Below are 21,985 nucleotides of genomic sequence, written 5' to 3'. Positions count from 1 at the left end.
ATACTCAGGTATTTACAAAACGCTTGTAGATAACTCTCCTTCATTACTATTTTAGTAGAAGTCAGAAATGAAGTACCAGCTCATAACTTCCCAATTCATTTTAGGTAAAGTGATAATTGATACAAAAAAATGAGATTTTTTTCTATTCTTCAAATATTTCTATATTTCTAGTTTATAAAGCATTTCAGTGCCATGAAACTAAACACTGAATATTGTTTTTTTTTAATTTACTGTTTAAATAATTTTAGGTTTTAAAATTTAGACCAATAACATTTCGAAACCAGAATCATTATTATATGTCTAGTCTTGTTCGTCATCGCTGTCAGTATGCCTGTTTTAATATCTTTAATCAAATAAATCTAACCTTTCTTTGAATTTTTAAAGGTTATACTAAAAATAATAGAACTGATGTTTGTTGCAAATGTTTTAAAATGGCTGTCAGTCGCAGTATCAGCATAAACGAAGTACTGGACGGACTATTAGTCTTTATGCAATAGTCTCTTTCATAGACTCAGAGTATATTTATCTAAGCTCCAAAGAGCGCATCGAGTCAGCCGAATGAAATCAGTGTAATAGCATTTATGATTAATGGATGAGTTTGGCAGCGTATTGAATCACGATGCATCACGTGCTGAAAACCACCACTTGAAATGATAGAATCCACAAATTTATTACCCTGCGTAGTTTATTTCGTTATAAATCAAAGAGAACGCAAATTCTTAATTAATGGATCTACACTTATCGGCTTATGCCATTTGAGTATCCAATCAATTTAATGGATTATTTGATTTTCAATTGGTTTATATTTAAAATATAATGTTTCTCTGAAATAACGAACTGAAACTGAACGTCCCACGGTCTCAACCCACGCCTTTTAACCAGTTTATTGTTAAGGTATCAAGGGGATTTACTATTGGTTGTCTTTGAATTATATTATTATTTGTACATTAATGCAAAAGAGAAGAACATTTCTTTGAGTCTTATATTAATTCAGAAGCAAGAAATTGGAATTAAGGTAATGGACAATATTTTTAGTAGCTTTTTTTAATTCTAGTTTTGTTTATTCACTTTACTTACTTTTAGAACATTACAGTAGTTACATTAATACTAAGAATTTTTAACGTATACATAAATACTTATGATTAAAAGAAACCCGTGGTTCCTAAGATAAGTGTGTTCAAACAAATAAACTGTTCAGATTTGTATTAATAAAGCTGAAGAGTTTATGTATTACTTTTATAGAAGCACCGCTGGCATTATAAGAGCTCCTTGAGAATTTCATCCATTTATATAGCTTTTATACCAGTTTTATATATTTTGTTGTCATATTCGTTTGGCTCTTAATCATTATAGCGATCAAAAATATCATCAATATCGTGAAACAACATATTGTTTGTGCTTAATCAAGCAGAATCATTAATCGAATGATTCAGCAACAATAATTAGAGTTTAGTTAGGTAACACCGAAATCATATTGTTATATCAAGCTGAGTTCACACAAATCGACCTTTCTAGAATTCTGTAGAAGATTGTCAATGGAATTATATTTACTTACGTTGCGCTGCCAATTCGTCCCTATAAATTGGTTTGAAATGTTAATGTTTATATATTTTTACACGATATTTTATTAAAACTTAACGATTTTCCTTACACAGAAATAGTATAAAAATTGTTTAACTGTCAACTTTAAACTTTTAATAAGTAGAAGACAGAAGTATATTGTACATTTCCCTCTTCAGTTATTTTGCATGAATGCACATTGAAGGCGATTTAACTTGAATTCTTATTCAATCCTTTGTTGTTCTTGCTTCATATAAAGTATAGATAGACATAAGATGAAGAAATATAAGAAATACATATAATCTTCTTGAACACATTTATATACATAATTTAAAAAAGAGATGGTGAATCAACAAAAGCCCATAAGAAGTTTTTTTATCGTCTCATGTTTTTTTCATGACACTGAATAAAAACGCCAATTTATTCTCATAAGTACAAATCAACATTTAAATCAACTGTCATTCAATATCACATAAAATGTCATTTTGCTTATGTATTAAGGATATTTATTAACTTTCAATAGAAACTGCAAGAGCTACAAGATAAATATCTTGGAAAGCTCGCAACATTTCCTTAAATATATTTTAATTAGTCTCAAGGATTGCACTGCTTGTTTTCTTAAAGAGCTCGCCCACGTAAGTCTAAATCTATTACCGTTGCATTTGAAATACTACTTTTTTACCCACTTACATTCACGTAAAAGTTAATACACACTTTTGCCTTCCATTGAAAAAGTAATTTGCAGGTTGATTTTATAAAAAATAATTTTAAAGTTTAGGTCACTCGCACATAATTAATGTAAATGTGAAAGGTATTTAAAGAAGTAGATGCTTCCTACTTTCCAAACTAAAATCTCCATAGTATTTATAAAAGATTTAATATTATTTGAAAACAGCGCGTACAAGAAATTCGTAAAATGAGGTCGCAGGAATAATTTTTAACTACTTCTTAATAAAAAAAAAAGTTTTATTTATATATTAAATTAATAATCTTTACTTAATATATTATGTAGGAAGCTAAAGAGTACTTAACGTAGGCGTGTTGCGTAGCGTATGCGTAAAAAGTATCTTACCCGTACATGAAATATCTAATTCCCATTGCAATTTCCTTTGATTACGCGAAGCCACAGGAACATCTAGTAATACGTAATTTCAATTTTAAACATTCTTGTGCAGTTAATATTCAATATCCGTGTCTTTTGATAACCGTCCATATTCAAAGAAACAATAATTTTCTCATTGACGTCGTTTTATTTGAGTATAAAAAATTAATCACATACAGAATGTCACTGCGGGAAACAGGCCGTTTTTCCTGTATAATAAATAGCTCTCTACGGAGGAACGAATTAGCGACAATTTCATTAACATTAGGTACTCTTTTATTCTGAGCACATGATTGATGATAATCTAAAAAATAGCTGTAATCAAATGGCAATTGACATTGTATTTTGAAAAATAGATCCTTATCTTTTATTAGGATATATTTGATGACATTTTTACGCAGATTTTTTTTATATAATTTGATCGCGACTCGCGTATATTAAACATAGTAAGTTTCTGAAGGCGACGTCCAATCATTATTATTTTGTGATATAAACAATTAAAACTCAACATTCATTTTATAGCTTTTCGTGCATCGGAAACATTTAAAATTTTTCTACACAGTCATGTCTTAAAAAGGCTTTACAAAAAATTATAACAATAAACATAATTCGACGACACTTTATTTAAAGCGGTTAAGACGAAAAAGAATTCGATCGTCAGCAATTAAAAGACGAATTATCTTATCTGTTTTTGAATCAACATTGCTCAAGTCATCAGCATCGACATATAATTGCAATGACACGCCAATGTATGATACATAGTGCGATTTCTTTCCCAATTTTATTAATTAAATATGTAAGCTTCGGATATATTAATGTATAATTCGCACCATATTTGCAGTTCCCGCCGAAACAAAATACTTCCATGAACAGGCCTTGTTTTAAGACCTCGTAGGTTTTAAATAATAAAAAAAAAAAATTAAAATTAAAAGAAAAAGCAGAAGACACAAATTATTTTATGCTAGATGATGCAATATATTAAAACAACAAAATATATCCTCGAATAATAATCATATTAATCCCGCCAATTTTATTTTCCATTTTTCTTTTTCATTTTAAATAGCAAGAATGTAATTTTTCAGAGATTTTAAAAGAACACGTAATAATCTAGGACTTGTGTAATTGTAAATACTCTAGTCAATTGTACCTGAAGTGTTTTCATACTGTTTAATGCATAATTTAGCATACAAATCGCATTTTGGGAGAGTTCACAGAATGTCCAGACGCAATATTAATAAACATTAAACAATAATCGTCGAAAGCGTTTACTGAGAAAAAACGTAATCCCAAGCATCTTGAGATAACAGAATAGATTAGATTTTCAATTATCTGTTGAGGTAATGCGACAATAAAAAGAATCTACGAATGTAATTACGAATTGGATGACGTCTGAAAACTTCTCGGTGTCAATAGACAAGATGCATTCAAACCTTTCACATATCTCTATCTAGAAATTGACATTTCGCAATCTGTTATTCACATCGCCGGTGTTAGTTTTAATACTTTTCTAAAAATGTCTGCTCTGCCAACAGGGTTTCCATCTTTGTTTGAGAATTATATCTTGAAAGTATTGTGTCATCCTTTCAACGTAAATTCGCCTTCATGCGGAGTTTACGCTTGATCTTTGAAAGTTTAAACAGTTCCTTTAACGTACAACTTAGTTTCTTGCATTATTTCTATTATCGTGAAAGTCACAAATATGTTCTAGCATATTAAGTATGACTAATATCAAATGTTCAAAAGTGTGTTAAATAATACCGTAATCAATCCGAAATCGAAAAAGTTATATTTTTTTTGATATTTTTTATAAATAAAAAAAAAATACAAGCAATTACGCCCTTGCTTTAACTTATTTAATATTTTTAAGTTCTGTTATTATGCCACATTTATTAATTATACCGACGTTTTATCGTGAATAGAGATTTTTGGAACATTGTTTATGAAAGAAAACCGTTTGATTTTTATCAGCTTGCTTCCTCCTTTTATGCAAAAAAGAGGAAGCATAATATAAATTTACTCAAAATTACGTTTTAACCTCCAAGGCTTTGTTACAACTGTGTAGGTACTATTACACCATTATACATTTATAATCACCGTTATACATTTATAATCAAAATTGAATAGTCTATGAAAATAGTAGAAAATAAACAATATAATACCGATAACAATATTATAGAGGATCAAGTAAATCCCTCTTTACCTTATGCGAATATTTTCTTTCCTAATCTCACGAATCTACGGGCCCAACACGTAATTGATCGCATTTTCCCTAAACTACATTTACATAAGCAGCATTTAGTATTACCATTTGTAACATGAATTATTCATATAATGATATTTTGGAATAAATTTTAGAAAGGAAATAGGCAGTTGGATATTGGAAATATAAAGACTTATAATTGACTATCATATCCATAAATTCTGTTCAGTGCGCTCATTGGCATGCCGCATTTATGTTTGAAGTTATGTGCTGTATCAAAATTAGAGCCAATATAATCAACAAATAGGTTCATATTTACTGAAATACAATCTGAACTGAATAAAATCCGCATTTACCAAATCTCTTTGTTCCAGGAAACGACAAAAGAAAAATGTGAATGACCCATAGTCACAAAAATTGCGTTTAAAAAATGTGTTCACCTAATATAAGTGACAATGACTCTTCGTCGGTGTGACAGCTTGCCCACGCGACTACGGGAGGCGCCTGTCCCGAGCCCCGACAATACTCGACCCTTTGCTAATAAAATATCTGACTCGAACACCGTTCCAAATTTCAAAGACACGCTCGTACGGGATGAAGTTATAGCCACTTGGAAATCCCTTCACACAGACGTAAACCAAATAAAAAATGGCCATCCGAAATATGAATTTACATGCGATGATTCGGTTAAAATGGAATCTGATGCGCACAAAATTCGCACATATAATAATAGGCGGCAGAAAAAGATTACCTATGACAATAAACATATATCAATCGCATGTCAAGATGTCGATCGGAGCTCATCTTTACCACTGGACGTGGGCCAAAGATGTCCGAATGATAGACGGGCTAGTACGGTCCGCCGACGGACCTTACTGGAACGACTTCTCTCCTGGCGCACTCCAGAGTGCGACTGTCAAGGACGCTGCGTGGCCAAAACTCGAAAAACTAAGCCTCGAACTTCCTTTCTGTGCACATGTGGAGCCGCAAACACGAATGTTGCGGACAAACAGAACAATTTTGCGGAACGCGGTCGCTCCAAAAGTGTTGGTTATGAAGTTACCCGTGAGATTACACAATTCCGGCGGTTAGTGCAGTGTTTATGTTACCTACACTTGACTTAGCTGTTGAGTAGCTTTAGTAGTTGAGTCAGGTATTGTTTAATTTAATGTGTGGTGTGTTAGGTGCGCTAGTGCGGGTGCCACTGTAGGCGCTGAGACGGCGGCGGCGCTGCGTGCTCGCGCCGCTCTCACGCTTGCGAGGCGGTACTACCCTGAAGGTGGATGGGGCTGGACTATCACTGTCGTTGGAACGATAGTGCAGATCCTATCGCACGGTTTGCAACTTGGTGGCGGCACAGGCGCGATCGCTTGTACCGCTTCGATCAAATATCATGTGCCTCCTCTTTATACTTATGGTGAGTAATTTTGTTTTTAATTCTATCAATATTTACCATTTTAGAACAGTGAGTATTATTAAATGAAAACTCTATGAAAAACCTGTTCGTAAATTTTAAGGGAATATAACCGGGAAATTAATTAAATGTTCTATTTATAATCGAGAATCCTTGTAAGTCAAACCAACACAATAAAACCGAGATAAAATGCGAAGTTGTAGAAAACTTGATACAAACAATAAGCTGGAGCTCAAGTAAGTAATAATTCACAAATTCAAAGGCTTTGTATTATTATTATAGCACATTATTCATTCATGCTTCAAAAGATTCTTCGGTCGTAACCAGCGACAACACAGCAGTGACTTGAGAAAAAGTTAGGTTAGTTTTAAAAACTTGGCGCTAAAAGATAACATTTAAACAAATTTGGAGCAATCAATAGAAAAAGATCATGGCAGGCGTCAAAAAAAAAATTATAATCACTTTGAATTTGGTTGAATTTATGATAAACCCAGCAAAATTTTCAAGAAAAAAAAACAGAACAGTATTAAAGCTGTTTTGAACGGTTCAGTCTGGTACAAATAAAAAACCGATATCATTTTAAATATCAGAACTGCAGTATATTTCTTTTAAATGTTCAATGTTCGGCGGTAAGGATAACCTACTCCAATTCGAGATAACTGGATCCTGTCCCTAATGAAATTGATAAGATTAATTATCTGCCAATCAATGAGGTGCTTTCGGTGCCCGCACTTTTTGCTTTAAATTTCTTGTAATGATTATCGATTGGTCAATGAAATAAATTGTAAATAAATTACCTACTTAGTACCGGCGAGCTGATTGCATAAAAAATAAACGAACTTAATTCGTACAAATTCTAAATATTGTTATCATATCTGTGAGTATTGAAATAAATTATTAAACCAATAAAAAATATGATTTATATTAGCGAAGGCGTTTATACAATACGATCGTAATTTACGTGAAACATTATTGTACATTTAACTACTTTTCTAAGAGATTGAACCTCGCTAGGATGTGACGCATTTCAAATATTAAACATCTAATTCTTATCAAACTTAACTCTGTGTATCTAGTGGTTCTTTGCAAACAATTGCATTTGATAGATATTTAAAACTTATTTTAAAGGTGCATATATGTGTAGCATATATATTAATACAAATATCCGTAGAAATAAACAGCCAAAATATTACAAAGCATAAATCAAAAGGATCTGTGGCTCCCTGACTGAGTTAATTGAGACAAAAATAATAAACAGAAACTTTTAAGAATTATATTGATGGATATCCGCTGCGATGAAGTTATGGAGTCGCCGACCTTTTTACCAATATCTCGCAAACAATGAAAATAATTTAATAATAATGAAGTAACATGCTGTTTAATGAAATTTATTGGTACTTATTTGGCAAAGTTTATACGGGATTTTTGCACGAACCAGTGCCGAAAGTTATAAAATGGTAATAGCGACATCTTCCAATTTTTTTGCTCGTAAAAATTTGGTTCTTGATTTTAAATAATTGTCTTCCTTTGACAAAGGTGACGCGCTGGAAATCCTGTACTTATCTTATCTTGAAGAACATTATTTACGACCTGCATTTTATGCATTTTATACATTCACAGACGTATTCATACGTAAACCGGTACATTATAAACAACGGTTAAACCATGCCGCTTTTCATTGCCAAAAACAACGTATTCCAAAATATTTTAAAATGTTTTACGAATAGAAATGACACCACATCACGTGAGATCAACCCTGAAGGGTGTAAAATCGCGTTTGATATTTTCAACACATGTTAAAAAGTATACCGTATCTTGCATATAAATCAAAATGCCAATAACACCGCATTATACTGTCTGCGAAATATTGAAAACGTGACATGATTTTCTTTAGATAATTCATCGGCAACATTTATCATTTTTGATTTTGTTAAGATATTTTAAAAAGATTTTATTTGGGAATTAACACAATAATTTGAACCAACTAGGCTCAGACCTTTTAGATAAATCGCCTGCGACTTATCACATAGATGAGAAAATTTACTTTTCTTATTATTGATGAAAAGGATGTATTGACATTTATATGTAAATTAATATTTTCAATGTGTTAGTTCCCTTTTATAATATCTAAAAATCTTTCCCTTGCCAATAAAACGATACGCAGAAGATGTTACGTGCACTTTGTGTGTAGGCATGCGCGCTGCTCAACACAATGACACAATGAAACACATTAAAAAACATTGCTAGTAATTTAGAGGTCTATCTTCTTAGTTAAGAGTTAAGTAACCCATAATAATGCGTTCATTGCGAGAGCCGAGTGTAGTGGAGAGAAAAGCGTACTCAAATTCTTGTTGGCAACTAAGTTTGGGTTGACAGGTTCTCAGTCTAACTGTCAGAGAAAAAGAAAGTGTCAAAAATCCGAAGTTTGCCAAGAAAGTTTCGGAAAACGTGTGTTATATTGTCTCTAATGTAAGAAGTATAATATACATATTATTCTTAATCATCATTCATATATTTTAAACTATCATATAATAATATCCTGTCTTTTTTCTCAATCCATATTCAATATTCAAACCTAATTTCATCCAAATCAGTTCATGGTTCAAGCGTGAAGAAGACAAACAGATAGACAAAGTAACTTTGGCATTTAAATTGTGTATGGATTACATTGAATAGATTTAAAAGTAATTTAATCGTTTTATGTACCGTCCAAACATTGAAATTTAATCAATCAAAATCAAAAAAAACAACAACAGTTTCAAACAAACGATTCCTTTGAACAAACAAAGCTGTATAGTAATAATGATAGAATTTATCCAGTTGGCCACAATAAAATGAAATTATAGAAATTCAAATTTAAAGGCATCATTTATACACATTTATATTCTTTACTCATAAAAATGTATATTATTCCATCTTAAGAAAAATGTCCAAAACTCAAAAATATAGTCACGATTTTTGCGCCATATTGTAACAGAAACAAAATATAGCGATCGCTGTGGAATATTCAAATATTTACGTTTTAGGTGTTATATTCAAAATCAAATAACAACATTTTTGTATGTAAAAACAATTTACGAACGATAATCTTTTTTAGAATACTAATAATAATAGGTGATTGTAAGACCATGAAATAGTAAAATAGAAACAAATTAATAACAATAAGATTTTAACTAAAATTCCCAAGATAGGGTGAAATTCATATCTTGTAAAGCCTATAATCCTGGTATTTCATCATTTAGAAACCGCCTGCTTCCTTGATTTATGAATCCTTGAATATACTCGTACACTCTCAGATGATTACCTTGTGTAGTGCTAACGACCAACTATTCATAAAAGGTATTTTGGTGGCACGAAACAAATTCATACGCAAAACAGAGAAGCGTTGCCAACCACTTGGCTTGATTGACGTCGAAAAATATGAATCCGCTTTATTTCGTTATCAAGTAAAACAACCACTCAAAACGTATTGTCCAAACATAATTGGTAGTACATATATTTTAATTCAATTTCACAATAATTGTTCTGGGTGGAAAAGGTGTAGTTTTAAAGCGCTACATTTAAACGTTATGTTAATTTATTGGAAGGTATAAAGAGAAACAACTGTCAGAATAGGCCTTGAAGACATTCACGAACAAATTATATTAGTATAAACTTTGACTTACGAAACATTTGGATTTTGTTTGATAAAATATAAACTTGATATTATATATAGATATTGCGCTACGGATTTAGTTTAAAATTCAAGTATTATTTATTTAATCGGTAAATATTGTAATTTTGTAGGAGTCGGTGCCCGTTTACAGTCCTTACTTGTAATAACATAAAAATGTCAAATGTCTGCCTCATTGCCTTCATTTGATATGAATCGACAGAGTCATGATAGTTATATATCATGACTCTTGCCCGACTATAGGAAAATCCTAAGAACGAGTTTAATACTACATTAGTTGACACACTTCTGTGAATTTACATCATCTTTGACATTAATGGTGCCTATGATTAAACTACTTACATAGTCAATTAGGCACAGCTTATTAAGGTTTTATGCTAAATATTTATATGGCATAATCTTGGATTACATTTTAAACATTGGTGCAATTAAAATGTTTTAACTATCTTTAAGCGGAGTTATACACATGAACTGAGAAGCAAGAAGTAAAATATTTTTTTATATTACCGTTTAGTTTTTTAGTACATCAAAGTGTATAAACCGAATACATATTTCAAATATGGTTAAAACAAAAAGCTTCGTCGTTTCGAAAATGTCGGTAAATCTTGGGAAAGAAGATTTTATACTTATAAAAAAAGAAAATTTTTGTTATCGCCCTCAGATAAATATACAACCTCGCCATATTAGAAACGAAAAATAATTATCCAGAAAAACAAGTTTCCGCATCTTGCAAAAATGTTATTTATACCTAACGAGAATTGAAAAGATCGCGAAATGAAGGTTTTATCTCAGAACATACGTCCCATATAGTACAACTGTAAAATAACTTAACAAAAAAACTAAAACTAAATCTTATCTATTTAATATTTAAGTCACAATTGTTATTCATGCTTTTAAGAGCTATTTTATAAAATTATAATTGGTATATAAATATAATTAAAGTTTTAATTCTATCGATCAGACTGCGTAGAATTTTATTTCTCTTCTAACCAATTCTAGACATAAATGTTGCAATTCAGAGAAATATACAAGCTGGAACTAAGCTAATTTGCTCTCTACTCTAGTCTCTGGTCACATCATCAGAAAATCCTTAGATAAAAGTCATAGTCATATTTCGCTATAAAACCAAACCAAAACGCACCTACGCCGATTCACACTCAATTAATACATGTATCACTGCACCTACGTCACCTGTAATCGAACTAAATATCAATGTCACACTAACTTCACATTACATGTACCTTTTGCGAAGTCATCTTGCGTAGCTTCTGTGTCGTGTTAACGCTATTTTTGGAAGAGATTATTATCCCCATGTAAATAGACACACGGTGCGGCATATTTTGATAGGAAATTGTTTTCGTGATTATTTACATCCCTAAATCGGCATGTTACTATTGTTTGGTTTAAATGATTACTCTTAGTAGTATATGTTAATATTTAGATAAGCGAGACGTATTATAACATTCAAATAACATTTTCAATTTATAATTTATACACTACCATAAATTCAAATAACAACTATATTTAGTGTGACGTCCCGTGTCCCCTACTGGGGTATTGGGCAGATGATATACATCTGTTTCACCGATCGATTTTCCATATGGACAAGTAGGTGATCAGCCTTCTATGTCCTGCCAGACCGAGACATTTTTTTTATTGTCACCACCAGGACCTCTCGATTCTACGCTCACGCGTTTACCACTGTACCAAGGAGGCGGTTAATTAATTATATTTAGTACAAGTTATGAAATATTTATAAGATTGTTGGGAGAAATAGCCGAGTAAATCCCTATTAAGCAAATGTGTATTCAATGCCACCAAACTGTTTACACATTTTGAATCAGCGGGCTTTTGTCAATTCTTTAAGGTATTGTTTTCACTTCGAAGAGAAAGAATGAACACGTATGAAGACCTGTTTAGAATCGTGAACGAGAAATATAATGGTACATAACGACTACAAACGGAACATGAATACCACATTATGGCGCGAACACCTGTTTTAAATATAGATTCTATCTGTGTAAATATCTAATAATAAAAATTGCAGTCCTTTATACATTGTAGCCTTGTGCTCGAACGTTTGTGGAATGGTTTCTCTGTCGTAATGTTAAATATAATCACGCAATAGAAAATACTTCACTTATGACGTCATTGTTCGATTAGCTTTTTTTTATTTTTCATTCTTTCCGGACTTATAAAAGATTTAAAGATTAATTATAAGGTTGCGATTACTACACCATAAGCATTTTTTTTGTTACATCTTTAATATCGACTTATCTATAGTAAAGAAGAAAATCAAGGGTAAAATAAACAAATTTTTTTTTAAACAGTTACTATCAAATTTTTAACATGTTAATGCACCACTTGAGGGTAAAACAAACTAAGGCAATAAAAACATAATAGTTCTGAGTCAAGAGAAAATTCTAGCAAAAGTAGTCTAGAGGTTTTACAAACGATAAGTATAAGTTTCCCTATATAATATTATCTTTTATTACTTTGCATATTATGTATGAATATAATCCAGGCTTCAGCTACGTACCAACTTCTCAATGCGCATAAATTTCACGGAACTTTGTTTCCCTGTTCAACAAATACTCAATATTGTATCACCACCGTAAAGCTTTGCTTATCATTGTTGTTCACATTTTAATATGAAGAACAATGCAATGGACTTTGTCTTCATGTTTTCATAACAACGTTGGATACTAGGTCGTATTTTACCTGACTTTAAAGTCGCATTTTGTAAGAACAAAATATAGCATGAGCTTGTATTTGCTTTCCTCTTATGACAAATAAAGAAAATCGGTCTATTGTAAGTTTAATTAGCAACCTTCTTCCACTATTGAAATAATGTGCAGTGCTTTTCTGAAATGGAAAAATAATTTCTCACTCTACTATTATATAATTTATCTTAATAGAGGCATTAAAATGCACTCGTAGAAACAATGGCGGTCATTGAAATGGAATTCGCATATTATTAGTAATAACGCATAGCTTTTACGAGGAATTTAAAGTTGAGCCGTTTTCATTAAGTTATGGAATCGAGGGCAAATACACGGATATATATGCAGAACTGATATTGTTAGAGCTTCATGCATTGGAATGAAAATATTGGATTTCATTGATCATACCCTCTTCTACTATTTATGCGTAAACATTGCTACAATATAATGTTATTATTAAATAAATACTATAAATAGACTGTTCTTGCACTATCTGACAAATATTTATTAGTTTATTCATTGTTTTTGATCATTAAAATTTAATATATCGATAAAATAAGATTGTTGAACGTGTGAGTAGAGCACTTCCACACGAATTGGACTAGCTCGAACCGGGTTAGGTATCTCACCCCTACAGAATATCGGCATGAAATAATACCTAAATCGGGTCGGAGGAGTATATCCGTATCGGCTGTCTGTTTTAACATAATATAAAAAAATTAATCAATGAAGCATGCGCCTTATCGAACATTGTAGAATCTCATTGATTTTAAATTTCTTTACTTTATGACAAAGTTTAGTTATGAATTTTAAATAAATAACAAACTAATTCTATTACCACAAATTTCCTTTTCATTCAAAAAGGATTTAAGGATTTATTATTTAATCATTCCTTTCCGTCCAGTGAGACCAAAAATGAAAGAAAATTAATTGATTAAATGCAAATCCCCGACTGGTCCGCAAATGATTACAGCAAGTGAGAAAAGCGAAGCTTTTATCTGTCATATTACAGTATTGAATAGTAAATATAGTTTTCATTCAGAATTTATATTCATAAATATGTAATGTTCATAAATGCACTTATTAACCACAGTTGTTTATTAAACTGTGATACATCTTAGAAAAATGTACTTTTTCCAATTTTTGAGACAATAAGTACATTAAAAAAATTGAAATCGGAGTGTATAAAAATAATATCTACTTTCATTATTTCCTTGTTATTTTATACGTATAATTTCAAGATCTCTTTGGTTTTGTTTTACAATAAAGCTATTCTAAACATAACCGATGTAATATGATCGAGAATATTCCTGTACCAGAAAAATAGGATTTTTAATGAAAATATTAAATAAAGGCACATAATAAATGTATATCGACGTATAAATATTGTGTAGTGTTTCTAAAATTAAACATCTTAGTAACAATTTCAACTATAACATTGAAAATTTTGTTTACATTTGTGTTGACGTTCTAATTAATAGTGCGAAAGCTATAAAACCAATGTTATTTAAATTTGGAAAGCACGTATTTCATTGTAGGATATACATAATCTGTGGTATAGTATACCTAACACAGGTACTTACATGTGTTAAAAGTTTTAAGAATAAAGGAATCTTAATACGGATACTTTCCCCAAATTTATTACTGCATTATGGAGTTTATTATTTATGAATGTTAGATTAATCTGTGACAAAATAGACAGTCTGTGGTCATTATTCGTTATAATCTAGGCGAGACTAGTCTATGGCGCTCTCTTGTGTTTTGTGTTTTCATAATAAATCCAAATTAAACTCTGTAATCCTGGTTTTGTTTAGTAAAACCCATACAGAAATAAGTAGGTTAGAAGTAACTGACATTTAATTAATTCCGAACCTCAAAGCAAATTCGTATTGTCAATTGAAATTGTCTTTCCACTGAATACAAACGCGGTAAGCTTTTACAGATAGACTAATGACATAGATAAGATGATTGTTTCTATATATGTAATGACTACTTAATTCAAAGTGAATAGCTGTTAGTTTCCTGATAGCTAGGTATTCACTATATACTCCGTGCAATAGGTACTTATCTTTAGTAATATTATAAATGCAAAAGCGTATTTATATACTTTTTGTTTCATTTTCTCCTCGCCACGGAGCGATTTTATGATAGTTTTCATGCTTGGTGATAAGTAGGAAAGAGACAAGACAGACAGACAGACAGAAATTGGGTACTATTTACCGCGACGTAATGTCTTACTTCCATATTTTCCTTTGACCTCGCGAAAGTACACGAAGTAAGCGAAACCATCTTGAAATATTTGGAGAAGATTGTTGATATTTCAATTCAATTCAGTTATCAATCCCGTAGTCCTGCAATTTATAAAACTCTCCAAAATTTATCAAGGAGCTAAAATTACGCACACACACACACAATCTCAACGAATAAGGGTCTCCACTGCCTCTGTCGTTACACAGGGCACGCACACATACGTACATATAATTTCTCAGGAATAATACGCGATTTACTAAAAATCTTTAGTTACAATTAGTAAGCAACATATAAACCAAACATGTATAATTAATTCAGTAGTTACAAACTTATCGTCAACTACATTACTCATTCCATTCTTGCATAACTCAATAAATATTCAGCGTTAGAATTTTATTTGCTAACATGCTAACCCTATCTAAACATCCGATGACTAGTGTATGGTGATAAATGATAGTATGCGATTAGCTCACTGCTCTAATATCCACTAATGGCACATGATGTAGCAAATACATACCGGTTATAAGCTATCTATTCTATTTAGTCAAAATATAGCAGAAAGCTCGGTTATTACCTAAATTAATATAATTATTACTATACATCAAATATAGAAGGATTTTTTTCTTGACCATATTTGTATCTCATGTTCTGTTATATCTTTATTTAAATTTATAATAATCTTAATCAATTGACCGTTTGGTATTAGATTCATATTAGGGTACAATAAAATTTCATCTTCATATCATACACCGTATTACAGTAGTTACATATAACACATGCTATTGACAATCTAACTTTTTTTAATAATGTTAAGGCGAATGAATACCGTCTGACCTCAATAAAGACTCTTTTTGACTGTAGATCAAACCCAGTAGGTACATATATTATATTTAATGCATTTGCCATATTGTAAATAAGATAATCTTATGTGTATATTATAATATATCTACACTAGCATTTGCCATATTGCAAATAAGATAATCTTATGTGTATATTATAATATATCTACACTAGCTTATGCCCGGTGCTTTGCTCTAGCCCGACGAATCCACGATGGAGTTCAATCGCGAACACATAAAATAAAAACATCAAATATGTAAAATATAACAAAATAAGGTATATCACTACAAGTACATATTTGATGAATCTCCACACGAAATTAACAACTATGAATTTGTTTATCGCTATATATTCAAAATAAGGAATTTTAAGGAAAATTGTTGGACGCCGTATTTCGCAACCTTATGAGCTTAAACTAAACGTCACGGGTCAAATCCCAGGCGGAACAACTATCTGTGTTAAAGACAATTGCCTCTGAGCTCGCTCAAATGGTTGTTGTGCATACATAGCCATATTAAATGATATTCTTAATTTTATAAGCAATTTAATTTCAGAACTATGCGTGATTTAGCTGAACAAGCTAACATACGAGACGATAGATTAATAAGTTATATCCACGTGACTTTTGTAAACAATAACCCTTGATAATTAATAGTTTAGCGGAACTCAAATAAATTTGGGCATCAATTTGCATAGGATTTTCAATGTATTGATTTAAAAACCTCGGGCTTGTTTAGATACGGCCCATATTAAAAAATATAGTCTCTAACAGCTAAGATGTTTTTAAAGTTGCAGATATATTTTACACGGTCTAAAATAGCAAAATGAGAGTCAGGTAATTGCCTGTCTAATGTAGGAGAGCGAGCGAGATACATATAGTATGTTTTATGCGTGAGAGTGAAAGAGCGCGGCTTATAAATGGCAGTTCACCTGTCTATCCTTAGATATACGTCATTGCACTGACAGCTTATCACTATTCAAAAAGTCATTCATCAGCACAACAACCCTCTAGAGTTGAATTGAATGAATTCTACATGGTTGAATAAATAAGAATAACCTGTCCTTTGCCAGCTCTCATTGTACATATTTGATGTGGAAAAAATGAGTTTGGATGTACTAAAAAGAAGAATCGGCAACGATTATACCCCTCACACTATACAAAACCAATGTATAATATAATTTAGTTTGTTGATCGAATGTTATTACTTCGGACCTTTATTCCCTAAAATTACCAAAAGATGTATAATTTTAATATACATTTTGTACAAATTTTCGGAATATTTGCCTTCTTGAAATGGTAATTCAATGCCTTGGCTTAAAGCCAGGAGGCTTCAATCAATTTTAGAGTCCTCTGTTTTGTCCTCATTTACTTAGCTAATTGATATCTAAACTGGATTTAACCGCAAGTCCGTGAAGGGAACAAAAACATACAGACTGTTATATTGGTGATTGTTAGGTCCACTTTACATAATGCCTAATTTGTTTTGACAAATTATGTCTCTATACTTACATGCCTAAGTAATTCAATTGTTAAATTATGGTACAATATAATTTTTAATTAATTTTCAATTGGATAAATTATAATATATAACTAACTATAGTACTTCTATACTCGAATAGTTATAAAGTGACGCTGGTGTAAGTATCACGATACTAACTGTACCCAAATAAATATATCATTGTCCTACATACTTTCAATTTTGTATCGTCTTAATATCTATTACTATCTAATTGCCAGACAGAGACAGTGATCTTGTGAAATGTGTATTTTTATAATATTTATGCTTATTTGTAGATATATATTGTTACACTTTAGCAAAAAAATATAAAAAAAAGAAAATTCTATAAAAATATGCCCTTTCTCCATGCTATGGTAAACAAATTAATACTCAGAATGCGTCATGGTTTTTCCTCATTGCCACAACGCGTCGAGGTCGAAGGGGATGACATCCACGATGTAGTCTTTCTGTGATAGTTCCAACGCTTCGTAGTAGATTTCATAAGCCACAACAGGAATTTCGCTATGTGAATACTGAATACTTTGACCACAAAGACACAAAGTCAAAAAATATATCAGACAGATCTATTTTCTCGCTTAACGCAGCATTTTCTATCTTTGACTGTAAGATAATTAACATTTTATTACGGATAAATTAACCTATAACTGTAGTTTTTTTTTCGTAAAGGAGCTTGTGGGTCCCCTGAGTGTAAGGCACCACCGATAAATATTTGCAGAGTAAGGCTAATAAGTTGTCGCTTTTAAAGGGCAAAGGATAAGGAAAGGATTGGCGACGGGAATAAAAGGAGTGGACTTGGAAGAGGATGAGGGGTGAGGAAAAGGAGGGCCTCAATGACCGCTTAATAAAAATTACTATGATACAATCCACACTGAAGCTCTTTATTAAAAAAAATCACAGCAAATAAGACCGTGTATGTTATATTAAATTTGTATTTGAAAAATAAATAGAAAATATTCAGTATACATCCCACAATCCGTTTACGCCTGATCTGAGATGAATCTCTTAAGACCGCTATAAATTTCCCCTCAAAAGCTAAGGTCACATAAATGAGACAAAACTGACATTCGTCTATGTTGTGTCCATTCAGAGAAATTTATTATCTGTAGCTCATCTTATTCCTAAATATTTCATTTTCTTTGTTATTTATTTTTGCAACGGCTCAAATGCATCAATTTTTAAAGATCGCAATTATTTAAATTGAATGGTCACATATCAAATAACATTTAAAATATAGTTGTATTTATTTAGGATAATTCATTTCGTAATGCTTGGGTAAAAAATAACGTACCTTTATATAGAGAAATACGATTCCCGAGTTATGCTATTATATTATTTTATTACATATTATAGTCCCGCACATGTTTCATCCGCAGTATATATTAACCTATACGTTGCATTTAAGATTCTTTAAATTCATTTCAGTTATACCTGGTTGTAGTAGTAATAGCCCTGAGCTTTGATGGATCAGTCAGTGAGTCACTTTTGCGTAAAGATATCCTTCCTCAATAAATGGACTATTCAAACAGTCGTTCTTGAGCAAAGCTCTTTCAACAAAAAAATAATTCAATTGAATATTACTAACATATTATGGTAAACGAAAGTCAATTCAAGCTTTCAAGTAAATGCAAACAGACTAAATAATATCTATATAATCCTTTACCAAGGGAATCCTTCAAGCTATAACCTTGAAATAAAACCGAAGCCGTACGTCTAGCCTACTTATGAACCTGTCACATTTCGGCCGACATAAAATGTGTTTACAAGCGCATAACGTTGTCTTACCTCTAAAACAGCAACTTTAACATTTCCACGTTATTACCTGTTAGAATATTTCGCGTTCCCTCAAACACTTTTATGACATTCCGTCCAACTCGAATTACTTTTTCGAGATGTTTATAAATTCCCGATAAAATGTTATTTCCTCGGGAATGTTATAGGGGTTTGGACGCTGAAATAAACATCGTACCTTCGTAAATTCTCCTCGAGCGCTGTTGACCAAACGAAATGGGTTTAATGTGAATTTTGGTAAACGTTTAAGTTGCATTTTAGGTAATGGCTTGGTTCAATACAAACGATACCGCTGGCAAAAAGTTAAATTAAATAGAATGAATTTGCTATATAATTGAGAATAATATTAAAAATAGTTACTAAATTGAGAACGTTTCAGTTATAACTTATGAAATAATATAAAATCAACTAAATATAAAAAGTTTGAGAGATCAACCTTGTAATTTAAAGTATAATAGTTTTAAATAAACATTTTTCCCAACGCCTCATTTATGGTGTGGTCCTGAAATTCAGCTCATACAAAATTTATAAAAATTGAATGCATATTTTTGTGTTAAATAAGTGCTCGTAATGATTAAATTTTCCTCTGTTCTGATAAAAAAAAAACGATTTTAGCGAGTTAGATTACGAACTTACGATTTTTACATGGTTTTTATAATCTCTCAGCGATATTCTGATAGAAAAAAAAAATGTATAATTGGAGTTCATTCATTTTCCAATTGATAGATGCAGAAAAGCAAGCTTTAATGGGTCAGAAGGGGTGTTCGTTCGTTAAAATATTTTTAAAAATTTTATGTTTAGCCGTTCATATGCGTAGGTACCTTCATTTTATCTATATAAATTGAAGTAGGTAGATTAATATTCTAACGCAAAAAGTACCAAATACATTTTAAAAACAATTTCCATTTAAACATAATACGCATATGTTTAAATAATGAGAAAATCGCTCATAAACAGCTTTTAAGAGTATAATTCACCCATAAAGAATTACAGTTCTTAAATTCATTGAAAGTAATATGAATATACTAGGAAATAGCTCCATTCACAAACATCTTCCCGTTTAAAAGTATTACGTTACTACTTGCTACATCCTGTGGACGATTTCTTAAAATGTCAAGCGAAACCCGTCAACTAGAAAGCTTTAAGGATGCTGTTTGATAACTGTAGGTACTTATAGTTGACACAGTTATAGGATCTGGACCAGACTTTAATATAAATCGTTTATATTTTATCACAGATACAAATATATTTAAACGTTTTGTGTCTTGGGTGAAAATGGTTGCGCCTGCAACTCAGTTGGTTGTGAATTATTTTATTCGTAACTTGCATAATTTTATTTATATATGAGTACCAGTTAAAAATAGCTATTTACTGGAAAATGTACAGTTTTCAATTATTGCGCTATCAACACACTCCGACTGAAAAATATATGAACAAACATCGAGAGCCGACTAATTAATTTTCTCATATGCGCACGTGGAGACGTATTTTCCCATCTTTATTTTAATAAGCTAAAACAATAATGAACAAATTAGTAATATTACTAGTATAGTGTAGTGATGCTAGTAAAATCTCTTTATACAGTAATAATTATAGAATAACCGTTAAATTTTGAGTAGTAGTCCAGGTACATAATGATTCCATCACGGAATGAAATCTAACATTCATCTGATATTTTCGAAAAACTAGAGGATCAATTGCAAGATAGGCACAAAGCACTTATGGACATGTTACGGAACCCATTTCGAAGTCGTATTCTAATGTCACGCACATATTTCAAACGTTAATATATACTTAACAAAAAAAAGAAAGCGAGAGTCATTTAAGGGAATATCATTATCATTTTTAAATCATATTGCATAGAGATTTTAATATTTCATTCATTTCGTAATTTCAAGGATAAAATTATTATTGAGAATAGCGCCATCTTGTGAAACTTTTAGGAACTTCGAAAACTGCAAACATCTGGGAAAGGAGAAAGCGCGCGGTTTTGTTATGATCAAAATTTAGGTTCGTTATATTATTGACTACAAGATGGCGCCATATATTTAAAATAATGCTTATTGGCTGTAATTTTTCTTTTATAAATTAGGTAAAGTACTTAAAAACATTGGTCTGTCCTAATGTGGTTCTGTCTTTTATAAATATAATTAAATTTCAATTACATTGGAATCCTTTCCAGGAATGATTTATATTGTAACACATTGAATGCCATCCCAATGCTATATATACACCCATTAGGTATATTTTAAAATATGAAAAAAAATAATAGAAGTTGAACTTCGCTGGTCTATTGGAAACATAAACATCATCCAAGTAATTACGTGTCTATATTTGTGTTACAAGCAAAACAAAACCATTTCTCCTACTCACCTAAACTTAGAGATTTATTTATCGGAAGTCTCATAAATCAGGAAGTAATCAGGGAAGTAATAACAAAACTGATTATTTAGAAAAGCCTATACACAAGTACCTATGTGTTATAAATAGCATATCCAAGCCCACAGCAAAATAAGTATTTATACGCAATATCGTACTTTATTAACAATTAAATATTATTTGATATTTAAGGAACGCTTTTTATCGTTCACCATCATATAGCTTTACACAGTTGTATCTATAAATAATTGAAGAGATGCTTTAAAAGCTTCATTAATGAATAAATATATATAAACTGCAAATGAAGGATGGAGTACTGTGTCCTCTTTGTATATTATTAGGTTCGATCACAAGGAATACACAGATGAATTTCGCCTAATCTATTTATACTTATAGCTACATACCTATTATAGGTATTTTTTTCTGAAATCTACCAGTTGAGCATTTGTATATTATCTGTGGTTTTGGTAAAAATATCCTATTTCCGTTAAAATGTTTTATTGCGAAATTATAGTTTTATTTCTGCTTGTTGTTTT

At 31.1% G+C, this 21,985-nt stretch overlaps 1 protein-coding gene across 1 annotated transcript in view; it reads left to right on the top strand.

Moving 5' to 3' along the window:
- LOC119833825 (monocarboxylate transporter 10) overlaps window positions 1-21,985 on the top strand; it is an 85,663-nt gene that overhangs the window by 11,277 nt on the left and 52,401 nt on the right. Inside the window, exons 2-3 of the mRNA XM_038358015.1 lie at window positions 5,237-5,949; window positions 6,047-6,279. Of these exons, the coding sequence (XP_038213943.1) occupies window positions 5,318-5,949; window positions 6,047-6,279 (865 nt within the window). The 5' untranslated portion in view covers window positions 5,237-5,317. The remainder of the gene's footprint in view (window positions 1-5,236; window positions 5,950-6,046; window positions 6,280-21,985) is intronic.

This window comes from Zerene cesonia, chromosome 18, assembly GCF_012273895.1.
Source record: "Zerene cesonia ecotype Mississippi chromosome 18, Zerene_cesonia_1.1, whole genome shotgun sequence".
Classification (NCBI taxonomy): Eukaryota; Metazoa; Arthropoda; class Insecta; order Lepidoptera; family Pieridae; genus Zerene; species Zerene cesonia.
Note: the sequence above shows the minus strand (reverse complement) of the source record. Positions and strands in the feature narration are given on the sequence as shown.